The sequence below is a fragment of the Eptatretus burgeri genome, chromosome 6 (assembly GCF_056783735.1).
Source record: "Eptatretus burgeri isolate ZD-2024b chromosome 6, Ebu_testis_v1, whole genome shotgun sequence".
Taxonomy (NCBI): domain Eukaryota; kingdom Metazoa; phylum Chordata; class Myxini; order Myxiniformes; family Myxinidae; genus Eptatretus; species Eptatretus burgeri.
In genome coordinates this window covers 25,800,462-25,819,294 of record NC_140966.1, presented here as the reverse complement: position 1 = coordinate 25,819,294, position 18,833 = coordinate 25,800,462, and the positions used below count along the sequence as shown (strand labels likewise).

Here is an 18,833-nt window from a genome sequence, read left to right as displayed (position 1 = left end):
GACTTGAAATTTGAAGAGGATATCTATTTCAGGTCACTGAATTCAACCACCAATTATTTTGTCGGTCCACATTGGCCAAAAGGTCAACATAGGCCAAGTTCTGAAATTGTCAATTTTCTTCCGATTCACTTGAAATTTGAAGAGGAGTTGCATGTTTGGTCATTTAATTCAAGCACCAATTATTTTTGAGGTCAAATTTATTTTATGGATTTGGCAAGTGTCGTGCTCCGCACGACGTCTTCTTGTTTGCTTGTCTGTCTGTTTGTGTGCAGGATATCTCAAAAAATTTTGGACAGATTCGGACGAAAGTTGGTGGACACATTGGGCGTGTGACAAGGATGAAGTGATTTGATTTTGGTGAATCCAGATCTGGACACAACAATTTTTTTTAATTTTTAAAGCGATTCTTCACCATTGAGAGATGCGGCTAAACACGATGCACAGCATGATATCTCAAAAATTTATTGGCCTTGATATGTTCTATTGGATCAGGCATTGCACGGTGAAGGGATGCGCTCCACCAAGTGCCCTTCAAGTTCCCCATTTATCTTTCTTTCCCTCTTCCTCGTACTCCGTAACCGCTGCTAACATAATAAATTCGTTTGGGGAAGTTGTCACAAGAGGATCGAGTAAAACTGAAAAACGATGGCTCGGAGAGCCTTCATTTGCTCGAGTATCACAATGGCATTGTTTCCAGGGAGACCGCCGTGTTGTTAAGCGGTGCTGAGCACTCCGTTCCGTCGGAACGCTGCTTGCTGCTTTGAATCAAGTAAACCGCTTGCTAACGGAATACACCCCTAATAACAACCAGGCTGATGAGGCAATCCGTGAAACTAGTGAGGATGATACAGCGATGTCTCTCGACGTACTGTGCACCAAGACGCTCCAGTCGTCCGTGATACCAGACAAAGCGCTTCAACGATTATGTTTGAGACTTCTGGGGTCATTCGCTCCACCACCGAAGGTGGACGAAGATTACGTTTTCACCACTGTTTGTCTATCCGTCACTCTGTAAGAAGCACGTCTCAGAAAGTTGTGAACGGATTCGGACAAAACTTGGTGGCGGATAAACTAGAACGGCACTCGGTCAAGCACATTCCTCCGCCAGGCAGAGCAGTTTAAGTTACGTTTTGCATCCTATCAATAGCCTGATCTGAATGTGGATGTTCGCCAAAATGGAATCGTTTCGTGCTTGCACAAACCGACTTATCCACTCAGGGTTTTACACAGGGGTGACCGAGCAAGGCCGAGGGGGCTTCGTGACAGGTTTTCTTGATTCAGCGCCATTGTTCATGCTCTGACAGAAGTATTGTTCCCACATCGATGAGACTCATGCTCGTCGTGCTTGTATGAAGGTGGTTTGGCTTCCTTGTGCATAAATAAAAAGCATTTTTCAAGAAACGTCAATTTTGAGTAGACGAGAGTAAAATGTGGAACAAAATGAAATATTAGTTTCAGGAAAAAAAAAAAACTATCAACATGAAAAAAACAACTCATCTATCTATAATTCCAGCAGTGTGTGTGTGTGTGTGTGTGTGTGTGTGTGTGTGTGTGTGTGTGTGTGTGTGTATGTCTGTGAGTGTGTGTCTGTGTATGTCTGTCTGTATGTGTGTGTATGTGTGTCTGTGTGTGTGTATGTGTGTCTGTGTGTGTGTGTGTGTCTGTGTGTCTGTGTGTGTGTCTGTGTGTGTGTGTGTGTGTGTATGTCTGTCTGTCTGTGTGTGTATGTGTGTCTGTGTGTGTGTGTGTGTGTGTGTGTGTGTGTGTGTGTATGTCTGTCTGTCTGTGTGTGTATGTGTGTCTGTGTGTGTGTGTGTGTCTGTGTGTGTGTCTGTGTGTCTGTGTGTCTGTGTGTCTGTGTGTCTGTGACCGCCGTTTCTCGACAACCACTGGTCCGATCTAATTGAAACTTGCCAGTTATATTGCTGGGGACCTGAGGATGTGCCTTTTCAAGGTTTGATATTAATCGGACAAGTGGTTCCCAAGTTATGGCCATTTATTCACCAAACCAATGACAGGACACGGTGCTATGACGTCACGATTAACGTCACATTTACTCTTTTTTTTTTTGCACGTACGGCCACGCGAAAGCGAAGGAACGGCCTGTGTAGTTGTTGTTTCTGGCACGCGGTTTGAAAGTTTTTATTATTATGATTATTATTAATATTTTTTTGCACGGACGGGCCCACACTAGTAAACATTAAAGGTCCAAACTTGGCCAACGAACTGCGGAATCGTAATGATCGCTCTTTGTTCGAAGTGAAATTCATTGAAAGGTCAAACGTTCTTCAGCAATCCCGACTGTAAATGACGCGAGCAATCTGTGGCGGTGTATTGCTTGCAACGCCGGTGGATTTGTTTATACATCGCGAGACAAGTTCAAATTTAATGACCGCATTTCATGTAAATATTGCGATATGCTTTATGTTTTTCTTTAAATCGCATTCGCGGAATTATTGAAAAGATCACGGCAACGGAGACAGTCGGAATGAAAAGAAAATTCCTTTCGTTCGTCAGAGTTAATGTTACTACAATTTTATGTTTATATTCAATTGTTACGAGACATTTTATGTTCACTTCTGTCTTCCTTCAGACCGACGTTCCTTGATTTATGTTTATTTTTCTTTCCTCACTCTTTGTACGTTTGGGGTCGCCTGACGAAACACTTTCAGCGGTGTATTGCGCGACGCACCGTTCGCTTGGCCGGTCCTGGTATTATTTTTGTTGTACAGATAAAGTTTTATTTAAACCGAATATGAAGAAGATCCCGCTTTTATCGATTGCTGTAATGTGTAAAAATTATACTCCGGCAAAAAAAAGAGAAGAGTTTCGAGGAATAATGGTGGAGGTGGCGGTGGCTCGGGAAGGGGGGGCGCTCGAGCAGCGAGGTCGGTCCTCGGTTTAGTCGATCTGGTAAGGCCACTTGGGCCGGTTTGAACGAGGGAAGGTAGTAAATAGTGACGCTCGAGCTCGGAGAGAAGCTCAGCGGCAAAACAGGTCGACTCTTTCCAATGGAGTTTGGAGAGCAGACGTCAAATGTGAGCAACGAACTGATCCTGGTGGAGAACGGCGTTGAAGGCGATAACGACGAGGGTAGGGGAGCAGGAGCAGGAGCAGTTGGGTCTGAGAGAGAAGCCGAGGCCGGAGTTACCGCGGGGGAGCAGAGCGAGCAGAGCCGCGGCGAGCAGGACAAGGCCGAGGCCTCGGCTTCACTCAACCTGCTGGAGGTTTGCGCCGTTTGCCGCCTCGGCCTACAAACCCGCGAGCCCAAACTGCTTCCCTGCCTGCACTCCTTCTGTCAGGCCTGTCTGCCGAGGCCTCAACGCCAGCAACTCTGTCTGGGTGCTGCTGCTGCTGCTGCCGCCGTGAACGGAGCAGATGTCACGGGAAGCGGACCGACCCAAGGTACGTGGGTCATGATGGACCTCGTCGTTTATTATGGGACCGATTCCAGGTGTGATGTCAGTGGTGAGGAATGTAATTTGAGGAGATGTTCCGATGAGGTAATGGTGATACTTTAAATTACTAACATGTCGTTCATATGATTATTAGGGCTCAATGGCGACGATGATGGTAATTATGATTACAAGTGGGGGGACGTCGGTGGCACTGGGGGGCGGGACTGGCTCCACGGTGAGGGGAGGAGGGGGTGTGGGTGGCGTGAGGAGAGGAGAGTGTGGGTGTCGTGAGGAGAGGAGAGGGGTGGGTGAGGAGAGGAGAGGGGTGGGTGTCGTGAGGAGAGGGAGGGGTGGGTGTCGTGAGGAGAGGGGAGGGGTGGGTGTCGTGAGGAGAGGGGAGGGGTGGGTGTCGTGAGGAGAGGGGAGGGGTGGGTGTCGTGAGGAGAGGGGAGGGGTGGGTGTCGTGAGGAGAGGGGAGGGGTGGGTGTCGTGAGGAGAGGGGAGGGGTGGGTGTCGTGAGGAGAGGGGAGGGGTGGGTGTCGTGAGGAGAGGGGAGGGGTGGGTGTCGTGAGGAGAGGGGAGGGGTGGGTGTCGTGAGGAGAGAGGAGGGTGTGGGTGTCGTGAGGAGAGGGGAGGGTGTGGGTGTCGTGAGGAGAGGGGTGGGTGTCGTGAGGAGAGGGGTGGGTGTCGTGAGGGGAGGGGTGGGTGTGGGTGTTGTGAGGAGAGGGGTGCGTGTCGTGAGGGGAGGAGCGTGTGTGGGTGTTGTGAGGGGAGGGGTTGGTGCGCATGTCATGAGGGGAGGGGTGGGTGTCGTGAGGAGAGGGGAGGGGTGGGTGTGGGTGTCGTGAGGGGTGGGTGTCGAGAGGGGGGGAGTGTGGTGTCGAGAGGAGGGGGGGTGTGGTGTCGAGAGGAGAGGAGAAGGGGGTGTGGGTGTCATGAGCGGGGAGAGGTGGGGGTGTGGGTGTTGAGAGAGGGGTGGTGCCGTGGTGTACATAGCAGTGGTGGTGTAGATCCATTGTTTGTTGGTGGTAGTTGTCACGTCTCTTGTCTGTGGTTAGGTGTGGTGATGTTTATCAACTTGTGTGTAGGTCGCAGTGTTGGTGTGTGTTGGTTGCAGTAGTGATGTCTCTAGTTATCAGTTGGTGATATCTTTTGTCTGTCGGTAGTCTGGTGATGGTGGTGATGACACTGGGCTCAATCGTATAGATTATTCCACTGTTGCGATGTTTCCATTATTGTGGTGGTAATGTCTGTGGTGGTGGTAATGCTGGTGTTGTTGATTATGACGTGGTCCATTTTGAAATGGTCCCAATGATGATGGCGATGATTGTGTTGTTGGAATGACAGTTGTCATGATTGTGATGTATTTATCACCGTGTTTTTGGTGCGATGATGATGATGATTGAATGGATCATAATTGTAAACTTCAGATTTGTACATTTCCTGTTTTGAATTGTTTTTTAAATTTGTTTTATTTTTTTATTTTGTTGCCTCATAATGGTCTGATTGTAAAGTTGTACAAGGAATGTTATTGTCCTTCCCTGCTGACTCCATGATGGGTGCAACATGGGTTGTTGAGAGGTGGTTTTAATTTGATGGCAAAATCCATTTTCATTTTTGTTTGTTCACTTGTAAATAAATGTTTCATGACCAGTTTTATGTTGTTTTGAGTTAAGTAGTAGTAGTAGTAGTAGTAGTAGTAGTAGTAGTAGTAGTAGTAGTAGTAGTAGTAGTAGTAGTAGTAGTAGTAGTAGTAGTAGTAGTAGTAGGTGGTGGTGGTTTTTATGAAACTGTTAGTCGTGATGTTGATTTTCATTGCGCTCATGATCGATTTTTATATTCTCCCCTGAATGTTTAACTTTGTTTTTGTTTTTAGATCCTCGAGGAGGATCTCTAAGTCTTACTCACGTTGTTGTTATTCATCTTCTGCTTGTGGACTTTTTTTGTTTCACAGCCGACAGTTTTCATCGAAACTTCCTGAAACTTGGCGTACATATGTAAAAATTCCCTGCGCAGACAGTAACCATCTCCGATTTTGAAAATTCCTCCGAGAAAAAAGTTATGACGTCAAAATATCTCCGCTAATGGAAATCGCCTGAAAAATTATCTCCGAAACTAGGCAAGCTTTTTGAATTCTGTTTGCGGGAATCGAACAGGGCATTAGCAGAGATTAATTTCCGCACATGTGATGCATCATTATGACGTCATATCAATTTTTATGACGTCATTCCTATTTTTTGACATTTTTTTTTTGTTTCACAACCCAGAGTTTTCATCGGAGCTTCGTGAAACTTGCCATGTATATGCAGAAAGCCCACGCGCAGGCAGTAACCATCTCCGATTTTGGAAATTCGTCCTAGAAAAAAGTTGACGTCATAATATCACCGCTAATGAAAAATCGCCTATACCATTATCTCCGAAACGAGGCAAGCTGTTTGAATTTTGTTTGCGGGAATCAAGCCGGGCCTTAGCACAGATAATTTATTGCAAACCTGATACATCACAATGACGTCATATTCGTTTTTATGACGTCATCATTAAGAGGACGAGGATCTTGGCTCATTTGAGCTTGTTAATTTCAATATCATCCTGAGCCATGTCGTTTGCGGGTATTATTGTGAATTTTGCACATGAGGTTGCTTCTGCGGATTGTGGTGAATTTTTAAGACGTTTATAAAATTGTTTTCCTTTTTGATTATCTTGGCTGTGTGACATGGAATAGTCTTAGGCTGCTAACATTTTGAGCTGTCGAGCCTGGATTCGAATCCCGATCCAGCTGTAAACTCTCACCCTGGTGTTTCACAGGCAGGGCGATCCATCGGTGTGCGCCACCCATCGGAAGGTCGTTAAACCGGAGGACCTGTCCGCCAGCACTGGTGATTGTTCGACGTTAAGCTCTCAGCGTGCCTTTCGCGATGTGCAGACGAGTTATCGCCTCATCCCGAACAAAATTCCAATCTCCTTCCCTGATTGCTGGTTAGGCAATGGCAAACCACCTAGCCTAACTCTCGCCAAGAGACTGCTTCGGCAGCATCAACATTCTGTCGAGAGTGTGGCACGTTAACATGCAGTATGATCACAATCGCATGGAACCGAATGGCCGTTCTATTGCGCTGCGTCTCACTCTTGTGAAGTACTACATTTTATGTTTTTGTTTTTTTTGTTGTTTTTTTTTTTTGTCCTCTTGGATGTGAACACATCGATCATCCGGTCGTGGCGTTCCTTCTCTACCCGCCTCAGAATGACCGAGAGTTTGTCCTCATTTAACCAGCACATTCTTTATTTTCAGCTTAATTCAATCTTTTATTCATTCCAATACTTTTTCTTTTCTTTCCTTATTATGTAATTGCTATATATATATATATATATATATATATATATATATATATATATATATATATATATATATATACACACACACATGGAAACAGCATTTGAAATTTATTAAGCCCTACCTTTTCATCCCCCTGGTTGCCATTCCTTACTTGTACCTCACTTCCATTTTGTCTACACCTCTTTATCCCTCTTGGGTATCCCGATCTGCATCCTTATTGTCACTAGCTTTATCTGCTCTGCCCATTTAACCTTTACCTTTTCCCCTTCTCCATTGTCCTGGCAGCTGTAATTCTTCTTTTCATTGATGGCACTCAACGTTGGTGCTTGTAGATGGGGAAAGTGCAACCCCCAAACCTCCTGTGGTAGTTACCCTCCACAATGATGAACCTGTATTACAAAAACCAAGTATGCAATACGTGTTTAAGGCGTGCTTTCTGCTTCTTCGGATATTAATTTCCGCCGTCCTCACCTGATTAAGTTGACACTCCGATCTTGTTTCTTTAACTCTCGGTGCAATGCTAGAATGTTCGTCATGACATTACGTTTTCGAAGCTCACCGATAATTAATTATAATTGGTCCGTTTTAACCCTATTCTTGTTGAGTGTTGCTTTGTATGATTTCTGAAGTTATAGTGTCTCCCTTTACTACCTGTAATTTCCCAAAACCAGAACACACCCTCCTAAGGTTGAAGGTGCACTCTTTTTATATATATTTTTTATTTTAGGTTAACATTATGAGAACCAAATTGTGTGATGTTTTCAAGCTTGAGCTGAGGAACACCTCCAGGTGTTCCATATCTTAGCATCTTTGCTTTTAGGGTTATGTATCACTGCAGTTTGCACTATTGTTTGAATGTGTTTATTTTTGTCCTTCGCCTCTCCTACAAGACTGACATTGGAATGATCTCCGCCCGACCGATCATCTGTCGATGCACTTTTGTGTAGGCGATGTTTCAAAAAGCATTGAACGTTTTGATTTCATCTTGCATATATCTGTTCCTCAGGACATCTCAACCAGATTGGATCAGGGCTGTGATTGCATGAATTCTGTTGTCGTGGCAACCATCTCAGTAACTTGGTTTGTGTATGCCATTATTTCAAAAAAACATTCATGATTTAGCTTTCATGTTGTACAAATATATTCCTCATATCACGAAAAACGTGGGGGACCGAGAGAATGAGCTGCTTGGTTATTTTTACCTCCATCACTGAAGGTGAAGGAGGTTATGTTTTCACCCCTTTCTGTCTGTCTGTCTCTCTTTGTGTGCAGGATGTGTCAAAAGGTTGTGGACGGATTTGGACGAAACTTGGTGGAGAGGTTTGGTGTGTGACCATGACGAATTGATTTGATTTTGCTGAAGATCCAGATTCGGATCTGACTGCAAGAATTTTTGAAGTGATTCTTCACCATTGAGAGATGGGGGCTCAAAAACTATATATGGCATGATATTTCAAAAATGTATTGGGCCAGATATGTTCTCTTGGATGAGGCATTACAGGGCGGAGGTATGCGCTCTACCGAGTGCCCTTCCAGTTCCCTCTGTCCTTCCAAGTCTCCCAGTCACTGCCGCTGAAAAGCATCACCAGAGCATGATTCTGCCATCAGCATTCTTCACGGTAGGGATGGTGTTAGATGGGTGATGAGCTGTGCTCGGTTTCCACCAGACATAGCTCTTTGCAGTCAGGCCAAAGAGTTCAATTTTCATCTCATCAGACCACAGAATCTCGTACCTCAAGCTCTCAGCCTTTCACCTGCATTTTTTGTGAACTCCAGGCGTCCTGTCATGTTCTTTTAACCTCAGGAGTGGCTTCTGTCTGGCTCCCCTCCCATTAAGCTGAGATTTGTGAAGTGCTGCAGAGATTGTTGTCTTTCTGGCAGGTTCTTTCATCTCAGCCAAATAACTCTTTTGTTCTGTCAGAGTGGTCATTGGGTTCATGGTCACCTCCCTGACTAAGGTCCTTCTTGCCTGGTTTCTCAGTTTTGGTCAGACGGCCAGCTCTAGGAAGTCTGGGTAGTTCCATATTCTTTCCATTTCCTAATGATGGAGCCCACTGTGCTCTTGGGAACTTTCACCACTCAAGAAATTGTTTTATACCCTTCCCCAGATGTATGCCTCCTCACAATTCCATGTCGGAGTTCTACGGATAGTTCCTTGGATCTCACGGTGGAGTTTCTGCTCTTGCATGCACTGTCAACTGTGGAACCTTGTATGGAAAGGTGTTTCTTTCCAAATCATGTCCAATCAATTGAATTGGCCACAGGTTGACTCCAATCATCTTGTAGAGACATCTCAAGGGTCATCAAAGGAAATTGGATGCACCTGAGCTCAATTTGGAGTGTCATCACAAAGCGGTTGAATACTTATCGACGCAAGACGTTTCAGATTTTCATTTTTAATAAATTTGTAAAAATTTCCCAAAACATATTTTCACTTTGTCATTGTGGGGTATTTTGTTCAGATCGGCGACAATTTTTTTTTTAATGTAATCCATTTTAAATTCAGGCTGACGCACAACAAAATGTGATAAAGTCAAGGGTTGTGAATACTTTCTGAAGGCACTGGAATACTCCATGTGTACATGCGTACATACGTACATGTATAGTAACCGGGACGAGAGAATAGTGGAGACAAACTCCCAAAATGCCGACCGGAGGCATTAATTTAAATTGCAAAGCACCTTGGTGAAACGTAATATTCACTTTTACTTTGCTTCCACGCGCTGAGAACCTAACGTGCTCATGCGTGTGTCCGTCCACTGGCAATTTATTCGCTCGCAGAGAAAGTGAATGAACCCAGGAACCAACAGGAATAATAAATAATTTGGTTTAATGAAAACGTGTATACCGAAACCAGGGAAGGGAGCAGACAAACAAAAAGTGTTCAGGGAAGATTGCAAGGAAGAAGAGGACATTGCAGTCAGAAAACGAATCATCCTTGTAAACCATAAATGGGCTGACAGGAAGGCCAAGAGGTACGCACACGAGCCTCTAAGCTCTTGAGCTTAGGTTTGAATCCCGATCCAGCCACAAACTGTCATCCTGGTGTTTCACAGGCAGAGTGATTCATCGATGTCTGTGCCGTCCCTCGGATGGACGTTAAACGGGTATCTCGTCTGCCAGCATTTGTTGGTGGACGTTAAAGATGCCACAATGTCATTCGCGAAGAGTAGGCAAGCTATCGCCAACACCATGTCCAAATTCCTGCCCTAACCACCAGATGGCATGCATCAGCTGCACAGCTATGCCCTTAACCAATGATGCTACCCCGCAGCCTCGTGCTGCATGAGGAGGAGGAAGAAGAAGAATAACCTTAAATATTGTTGGGATAATCTACTTGACCATTCCTCATTGAGGAAAACAGAATCTCTTGAAAACGTGTTGGACACTTGGAGGGTGAAGGAGGCTTACAAGATGTGAGAAGGCGAAAAATGGAAATGAGGCTTGGTTCAGGCCTGGTCCAGCCGAGTGAGGTGTCATCGCTTGTATTGGATCGGAGAAGCAGGCTACAATTCCTCCATACATGATGTGCTGCGAGGTCAGTTTCCCGTCGGCTTGGGCAAGCCGTGTGCTGGTGTCCCAAGATTCCCAGGACTGGTTCCTTCATGTACCAGGAGATGGGGAGCGGGGAGAATCAAAAGAACCCTGGCGACTTCCAAGGATTTCTGGTTGGGCGTGGGGGAGGGGGCGATTGGGGGGGGGCAACTCATGCTCCTTACTCTGCCAGGCCTCAGATCAGACTTCAAACAGACCTCAACCGAGATGCTCCCAGCTCTCAACCGATGCTTTGGACAAAGCGATTCCTTAAGCATATTTGGCAGAGGTATTAAAACAGAGGTATTGCACTCTATATCAAAAAAACGAAAATACTGGTCTGTAAAGGAAAGTAAAGTCTTTGTACTTTTCTCAAAATGAAACTTATGTAAAGCATTCAACTTCTCTTGAACGACGGATACTTTACATTCAGCCGCAGAGAGTATGGATACCCATGGGTTTGGATCTGGCATCTTTCTTTCAAAATATGGCGTTAAAGATGTGTTTAAAAGGCATCCTCACCAAGAAAAGCAGGTTAAAAGTCTGATGGGGGTCCAGAACATGAACATAAATAAACTAGTCTGTGTGAGAAGGTGTGGGAGACATCTTTCGATTAATTGAAGATTTACTGGCAATTCATAACGGGTCTATGTTTGATCAGACTCATGATGGCATTTATCCAAAAGAGCGAGAATTAAAAACGGAAAACCGAACTCATGCTTTTCTATTTTAATTGCAATTACAAATTTATACTATTAATGATGAATTTCATACTCAGTTGTTTGATAAATGAGATACTTTTCCATTGAACATTGAACATTGCATTTCTTGAACAGCAATGTTCCGAAAAAAATGACCTTCGATTGCAGACTTGCAGGTGAAACGAGAACGGCACTCATTGGAGTGCATACCTCCATAAGACTGAACAATTTACATTTTGCATCATCCTGATCGGCCGGATCTGCATCGGGGACCCAAACCAAAATCTAATCGGCTCGTTCTTGTGGCTTCACTAACTCATCCACCAAGTTGTGTCATAACCCAAAGAAAACTTTTTGAAACATCGTTTTTTTTTGGTCCTTTCTGTCAATTGTGAAGAATCGCTTTAAAAATTATATTTATATATATACATACATACATATATGTATCTATCTATATATAGTATCCGGATCTTCACAAAGATCGAATCAATTCGTCCTTATCACATGCCCAACCTGTCCACCAAGTTTCATCCTAATCCATCCAAAACGTTTTGAGATACCTTGCTCACAGATAGGGGTGAAAACATAACCACCTCCACCTTTGGTGGTGGAGGTAAAAAATCAGAACCGTGACAGCAACACCAGCAGCACCAAACTAATACATTAAAACAGCTTGTCAGATGTGTGCTAACACAGGAAGCTTCAGTTAGCATGTTAAAAACGATGTATATATATGTATATGTATATGTATATGTATATGTATATGTATATGTATATGTATATGTATATATATATATATATATATATATATATATATATATATATATATATATATATATATATATATATATATATATATACATATCACCTGTATTTATTTTAAAAAAACTAAAAGCATTGAAATAAATACATTGTCAGGAATTTTTCAGTTTCCTGGTGTGTGTGTGTGTGTGATTTGTTTTGCAGCTCTTCAATCGGTCTTCGACCCTGTATAATAACCAGCTGGACATATATGGCCCAGCCCCGAGCTGCCTCGCTTTGATAAAAACCCCTGTTTGATTGGACTCTGCATGCGACCCATGACATCCTCTTTATAAAACTAAATTCAGAATGGTATTCTGCTGCGAGGTTAAAAAAAAATCAAAAACGTATGACTGACAGACCATGTGATCTGTGATCTTTAAATTACTAAGCTATATTCCCCCATGGCTGTTTGATGTGCATGAAGTTTCACATCGATATAGTAAGCTGTTTTGGAGAAGATAAAAATTGAAGGTGTATTCTTCAAAAAATTATGGCTGCCAGACCATGTGACACATGACTTTTAAATTTACACCCTATATTCTCCAAGGTTGTTAATCATGTGTACGAAGTTTCGCATCAATCTTGTAAAGCTTTTGTGGAGAAGATTTTTTAAATAAATATTTTTAGAGGTTTTTATTTTAAATCCAATATGGCTGCCAAACCACGTGACTGATGACTTCATCATTTTATTTCTCTCGACCAACTTATCAGTAGATCACCCTCAATAATTTTCGTATTGACCGGATAATGATTTTGACTCATCCGATTATGGCTGGCATACCACTTCACCGACGACATTATCTATTTATTCCCAAATGGGGAGTACTTGACATGTGCCAAGTTTCAATATTTTTTCGTTGAGTGGTTTCAGAGAAGAAGATGCCCAAATTAATTATTTATTTTCTCCAACATTGCTGTCGTACCACGTTGTCCTCTAACGCCATAGTTATCAATTCCACATGGGTAGTCGATTCTTTGTTGAAAAATTTGTGTCGATCGGATGAGTGGTTGCAGAGAACATGAATTCACAATCAAATAAATGTCCAAATGGTGGTGGAAGTATAGTACACAATAATAATACTAACAAAATAATGAGGGTACCAGCCAAATAGCTTGTTCCCCTCCCCCACCCCCCAATTAATATTTTTGGGGATTGGGGGTTATTTTAATCGGTTCTGTCTGTATGTCCTTCATGCTTAACGGTTGTGCAGAACTTCATCAAAGTTGGTAGTTATGATTGCCACATGTCAAGAAGGTGTGCACAGCAGTATAAATTTTGGCCCTGCCTCTTGGTTCCTGGGGTAGGGTCAAAAGGTTATATCCCCAAAAATGCAATTGCAGTACACGTTTTAACCATTTTTTGAAATGAAACTTTGTATTTGCAATCAACATTGGGGGGCGGGGAGTGGGGGACACATGAAATATGTCATGGTTGTTTTTTTTTTTGGATTTGGCCTGCATGCCCCAGGGGGTGGGATTTCAGGTGACTGGTCAAAATTGGAAAACAATATTTTAACTGGTGGAACTTTTTGCCATGTTCAACTTTGCTTTCTTTAGGTGGAAAGAGTGGGAATTTGTGATGGTGTGACATTGACCTCAATGTAATTGTAGTTTTAAATTTTTTTTGTTATTGTCGTGCCAATATGTGACTTTCCAAATTATGACATGAATGTGAAGCTTGTGGCGAGGCAGTTGTCCTGAAACAACTTGCCTTTGCCTCATGGAAAGCAAACCCAACTGAGGGCAATCTCAGTTCCTTCCACAAAGCTCGGAACAAGTGTGTATCTTCCCTCAGGAGAGCCAGAAAACAACATCTTTCTCATCTCAAGTCTGAACTCTCAAACCTCTCTCCCTCCTCAAAATCCTGGTGGCGTTTAATCAAATCTGTTTCTGGTGTATGTTCCCCCTCCATCCCCTCCCTTACCTCAAATGTCCGCACTGCTGGTTCCACACGTGATAAAGCTGAATGTCTAAACTCGGAGTTTGCAGCTAAATCTTGTGTCCTAAACCCATCACTATCTCTACCCACTTTACCCAGTCGCACCCAACTGTCCCTGGACTCTGTATCCTTTTCTCCTGACAAGGTGGAGAGCTTGCTTTCAAACCTCGAGTCAGATTCTGCAACCGGTCCAGACGGCATCAGCCCACGTGTCCTCAAAGCCTGCTCTTCTGCTCTTGCTCACCCTCTCTCTGTTCTATTCACCCTTTCATTTGCCCAAGGTCATCTGCTATCTGCTTGGAAATCTGCTAACATCACTGCCCTGCATAAAAAAGGTGCAAAAACAGATCCCTATAACTACAGACCAATCAGCCTTCTCCCAATCATCAGCAAGGTGATGGAATCCATCATCGCCTCAGATATGAAATCCTTCCTCTTCTCCAATGGCTTGATTTCCAATCATCAATTTGGTTTCAGACCAGGTCACTCTACCCTGGATATGCTGCTTCTGCTCTCCCATCAATGGATGGAGGTCCTCAATGCCAGACAGGAAATCCGAGCCGTATCCCTGGACATATCACGTGCTTTTGACACAGTCTGGCACCCTGCCCTACTCACCAAACTCTCTTCCCATGGTATTCAAGGCCATCTCCACTCATGGCTCGCAGACTTCCTCTCCTGTCGCAGTCAACGTGTGTCCCAACGCAGTCAATGAATGCCAAATGAGGCCTTTTACACACGCGCTGTGCGTGCGTTTTTTTTTTTTTGTTTGTTTGTTTTTTATACAGTGAATCCATTCTGCTTGCATGAAATCTCATTCAAAGTCTTTCAAACATAATTTTCAGCATTTAAATGAATGGCAATTTTACAATGGTTAACCATAATTGTTGGTTCTTAACTGCAAATTGGACTCGTGAAAATACGAGGAATATCCTTGATTGAGCGGTGTCTGGAAGTGCCAACTTGTATTGCTTCTGAGTGCTTTGTGTCCCATTATTTAATATTCTATAAGCTGGAGTTATCGAGGTGTACACGCCATTAAGGAAGGTTTACCGTTGTTGGGCGATTTTTCTCGTTGCGGCCAGACACGCGGCTTTCCTCCACCGGGCCCTTTTGCCCTGGCTGCTTGATGGGGGTCACTAATGGCATTCTGGAGAGTCGTGCTAAGAAGGTTAAGGCCCACAGGGCTGCTGGCTTTCTCCTCAATGGCTCGCTTAACATCTCGCTGTTCATTTGGTGTCACGTGCACACCACTTTCACAGACCAAAACCCAGGTTGTATTGGTTGCTGTCCTTTGGTGTCTCCACTGCATGCATGCTCAGAGGAAAAAAAATAATTGTTTGGAAGACTGTTTCTGTTTCTGGTTTTGTGCGTTTGATTTTTGAAGTTCTGAACTTGCACGTGGCCTACAATGAAACATTAATGTTGGAGGGGTGTTGAGATGATCCAATCTGTCTTGAGATCCCTTTTTGTATGTTGATGTATGCACACTTGTATTCTAACATAGAATGCACTGGGATTGCTCCATGTCATTCACTTTTTTCTTTTTTTTTTTCTGCTGATCAACAGTGAGTGCGAGTTTAAATGAGATAAACGGGTAGGCTTGAGCATTTCACTATTGCCATTTGTTTTGTTTTTTTGCAAGTGACCAAAGCGAGGCAATTGCAATGTAATGCTCTAAACTAAACAATGCTGTAACTGCAGCACATGATATATATATATATATATATATATATATATATATATATATATATATATATATATATATATATATATATATATATATATATATATATATATATATATATATATATATACATTTTCAGATTGTGTTGTGAAATTGCTTCTTAAATAGATTTTAACAATTTATTCTTATACACTGTACGGGGCTGGCAGGATAGCATAGAGGTGTGCATGCACACTCGCTGCTAAGCTGTCTAGCCTGGGTTGGAATATGGGCCCAGCTTTAAACTGTCGTCCTGGTGTATCACAGGTAGGGTAATTCATCATTGCATGTGCCATCTCTTGGGGTGGATCTTGAACGTGCCTTCCATCTGCTGCCATCACTTGGTGGACGTTAAAGATTGCACGGTGCAATTCGCAAAGAGTAGGCGAGCTATCGTCGGCACCCTGGCCAAATTCCAAATTCCTGCCCTAACGTTCATCGAACGTCCGGTCTGGCCAGCCGGTTCGTGAAGCACTTGGGCCAATCCAACTCCACAATAACGTGGTAATTGTGGCCATTAATGAAGAAGATCAAATTACAGCGAGTGTTGCATCATACTTGTGAAACATTTTGCTACTTTATTTAGAAAAATTTTTTGGCAGCTTTCTCACGTAACACGGGACTTTTGAAATGGTGAAATGCGCCCAAGAATGCTCTGTGTGCACGCTCAGAACCCGCGAGCAACAGTTGCCAACTACACACGCTAAAATGTATCGTATGTGCGAGATGAGGATTGTTCGGTACAATGGCTCACAAAGCTTCTAAAAGAAGCTGTAAATACTTGGAAAAGGACCTGAGAGAAAGGGTTGTGTGTTCATACAACGGATGATTTAAAGAACCTTCTCAACTCGCCAACAGGATTGAGACCTTGCAGCTGTCCGTCCTGTAAAGTGTTCATGTGAACCTGAAGGCTCGAAGAACTGTGAATGGGTACGTGCCACTGAAACACTCGCCGACAGCTGACTCGGCTGTTGGTGAGTGGACTTTGCCATGGTCACAGGAGGCACTCTCGCAAGATTCAGTCTTGGTGATTTATTTTAAAATGGATGTCTGCGATTGGAAAGACAATGCTGTGCGTCATTACCAACAAAGTTATGGTTACCAACCTTCCGACGAAGGACACCTTCGCCACCTGAAAATAAACAAAGCTTCTGCCGGCTACATTTATGAGAGCCAAATTGCCCCAACAAGAAATCTTCTGAACTCGACACCTCTTGTCCACAGATATTCCCTGTAGTTCGTGAGTCCGATTTGCGTCTGGAAACAGCAATATTCTGGTTAACCATTTCGAAATTGTCACTTCCATTTTTAAATGCTGAAAATTATCTTTAAAAGCCTATTTCATTTGCACATTTTGTCCGAGCGTCGGCAAATTCAAAGTGCCCCAACTTGTAGAACGGCGTCATTGAGAACGCACACACAATGCATGCGCGAAAAGCCTCGTTTGCGTTCATACGTCATTATGAAAGTCCTGTATTCACTGTGCTCCCATCAGTGCACTGTCAGTTATTTAAGGTCGAAAGTTGTATTTTTTTTTTTTTAATATGATCTCATATTTACATGCGCGTCATCTGCTCACATGACCAGCAGGGGACATTGCGCAGTTTGCGTTTTGAGTTGTGGGTACGGAGAAATCTCATGCCGGTGGTACGTTCCAAAAAGAGTCGGTCATCTCGTGCCAGCACCCTTGCTAAATTCCCCAATTTTCGATGTAATACGATATGAAAGTTGATAAATAAATTGATGTTTGGTCAGATGGTACGCATAGTGGGAAATTAGGATAAATAAAATTTGAATGGAGGACCCAATGTCCTCCTGTGTCTTGAGGTTTCCTTGGATATTGTGCACAGCTTTAAAATAAATAAACAAACAAACAAATAAAAAAAAAAAGGGCAATGTAACAATGTGAACAACAGTGCCTGGTTACCATAAAGGATGATCCATTGGTGCAGCTCATCAAACCAGGAGTGGAAAAGTATTTACAAGACTGAGTTTTTAATTCATGTTTTGTTTTATTTCATTTAATTTTTCTGATTTTGTGACTGTTTTGTGTGCACGTGATGATTATGACATCACACAATTACAATACTTGCCCATTGACAATTGATCATTCCTCCCCCCCCCCCCACCGCTTGAGTTATTAATTAATTAATTAATTAATTAATGTATTCGGTGCTCATTGCATTCTTGGGAATGATCGAGTCGTTATGAAAGTTCTACAAATCATTTGTCATTCTTCCACAGTGGGGTGCATTCTAATTGATTCGGGCTTGTGGGTAAAGAATGCTTATATTGCCCTCCGAATTGTTTTTTTTTTTTTAATTTTAAATAAGAAAGGTATAATTGATTGGGGGAGTCGCTGATCTTGAGGGCAGTTATTTGCTTCACCCTGTCGTGCCCTAGGCTCTCGCAAGATGTCGTTTAAATTGTAGAATTGGGTTTAATTCCAGCTACCGCTGTTCTCCTATAAGAGGTTATCTGCATAATTATTGCATGTGCTGGTACTGGGGGTTGGGGGGATGGGTTCAAGTGAATTTGAAGGAAATGAAATTAAGAGATTGAGGATGGAGGAAGAAAGGCAGGTGGGAGAGGAGGGAGAAAAGGGAAATTTTGGTTGGGGAGAGAATCAGGCATCTGGCAGGTGGTTTGAGGAATAGGAGGGTGAGTGTGAGGGAGGGGGTGGGAGGGGGGTCTGGGAAAAATTAAATTATGCTATTTTATGTTGAGGGTCACCAACCTTGAGAAGGCTTTTCACAGGCCTTGTCTTGCAGTGTATATTTCCATATATAATGCTTTCCTGCTTAACAAGTGCAAGCAATCCCGTCCAGTGTTTGTGGTCCACCCGATGATCAATCAAACCCCATGGAGAGGGTGTTTGGAGCCGTGCTTGGTGGGGTTTCTCCGCATTGTGGACTTTCTCCCCATATGTGCCTTTTTAATTGGCATCGAATGTACCTCTCGAGCACATTGATTTCTCGGCGCTGCTTCGACGACGCAGCATTGATTGGTGTGAACATTTTGTGCAATTTTGGTGGATTATCTCATGCAATTTGCTTGAAATTGCTCTAAAAGGCCAAGCCACTCGGGAAGATGTTTTCATTGTTCAAGCATCCCTCGTTTTAAATGGAAATGGAGCTTTGTGCTGAAATTGCTTGTCGTCGCTGCATACACTTTCTTGCAATTCTTATGGGTTTCCCCCTTGAATACTATTAGTACAGTTATTATTTTGTTGTTGTTGTTGTTGTTGTTTTGGCTCACCATTTCGTTAAGACAAATGGAATACGCAAACGCTGTGGAAGATATTACAACAGCCCACGTCTCTCGGTGTTCTTGGTGGTTAGCATTTCGTGGACGACGTGCGGAGTTAGCATTTCGTTCTCTTGAGATTCATTGCTGT

General features: G+C 43.2%; 1 protein-coding gene across 1 annotated transcript in view; it reads left to right on the top strand.

The window, feature by feature from the left end:
- Positions 1 to 2,835: 2,835 nt before the first annotated feature.
- LOC147024419 (E3 ubiquitin-protein ligase TRIM33-like) overlaps positions 2,836 to 18,833 on the top strand; it is a 204,351-nt gene continuing 188,353 nt past the window's right edge. The window contains exon 1 of the mRNA XM_085884330.1: positions 2,836 to 3,405. Within this exon, the coding sequence (XP_085740456.1) occupies positions 3,012 to 3,405 (394 nt within the window). The 5' untranslated portion in view covers positions 2,836 to 3,011. The remainder of the gene's footprint in view (positions 3,406 to 18,833) is intronic.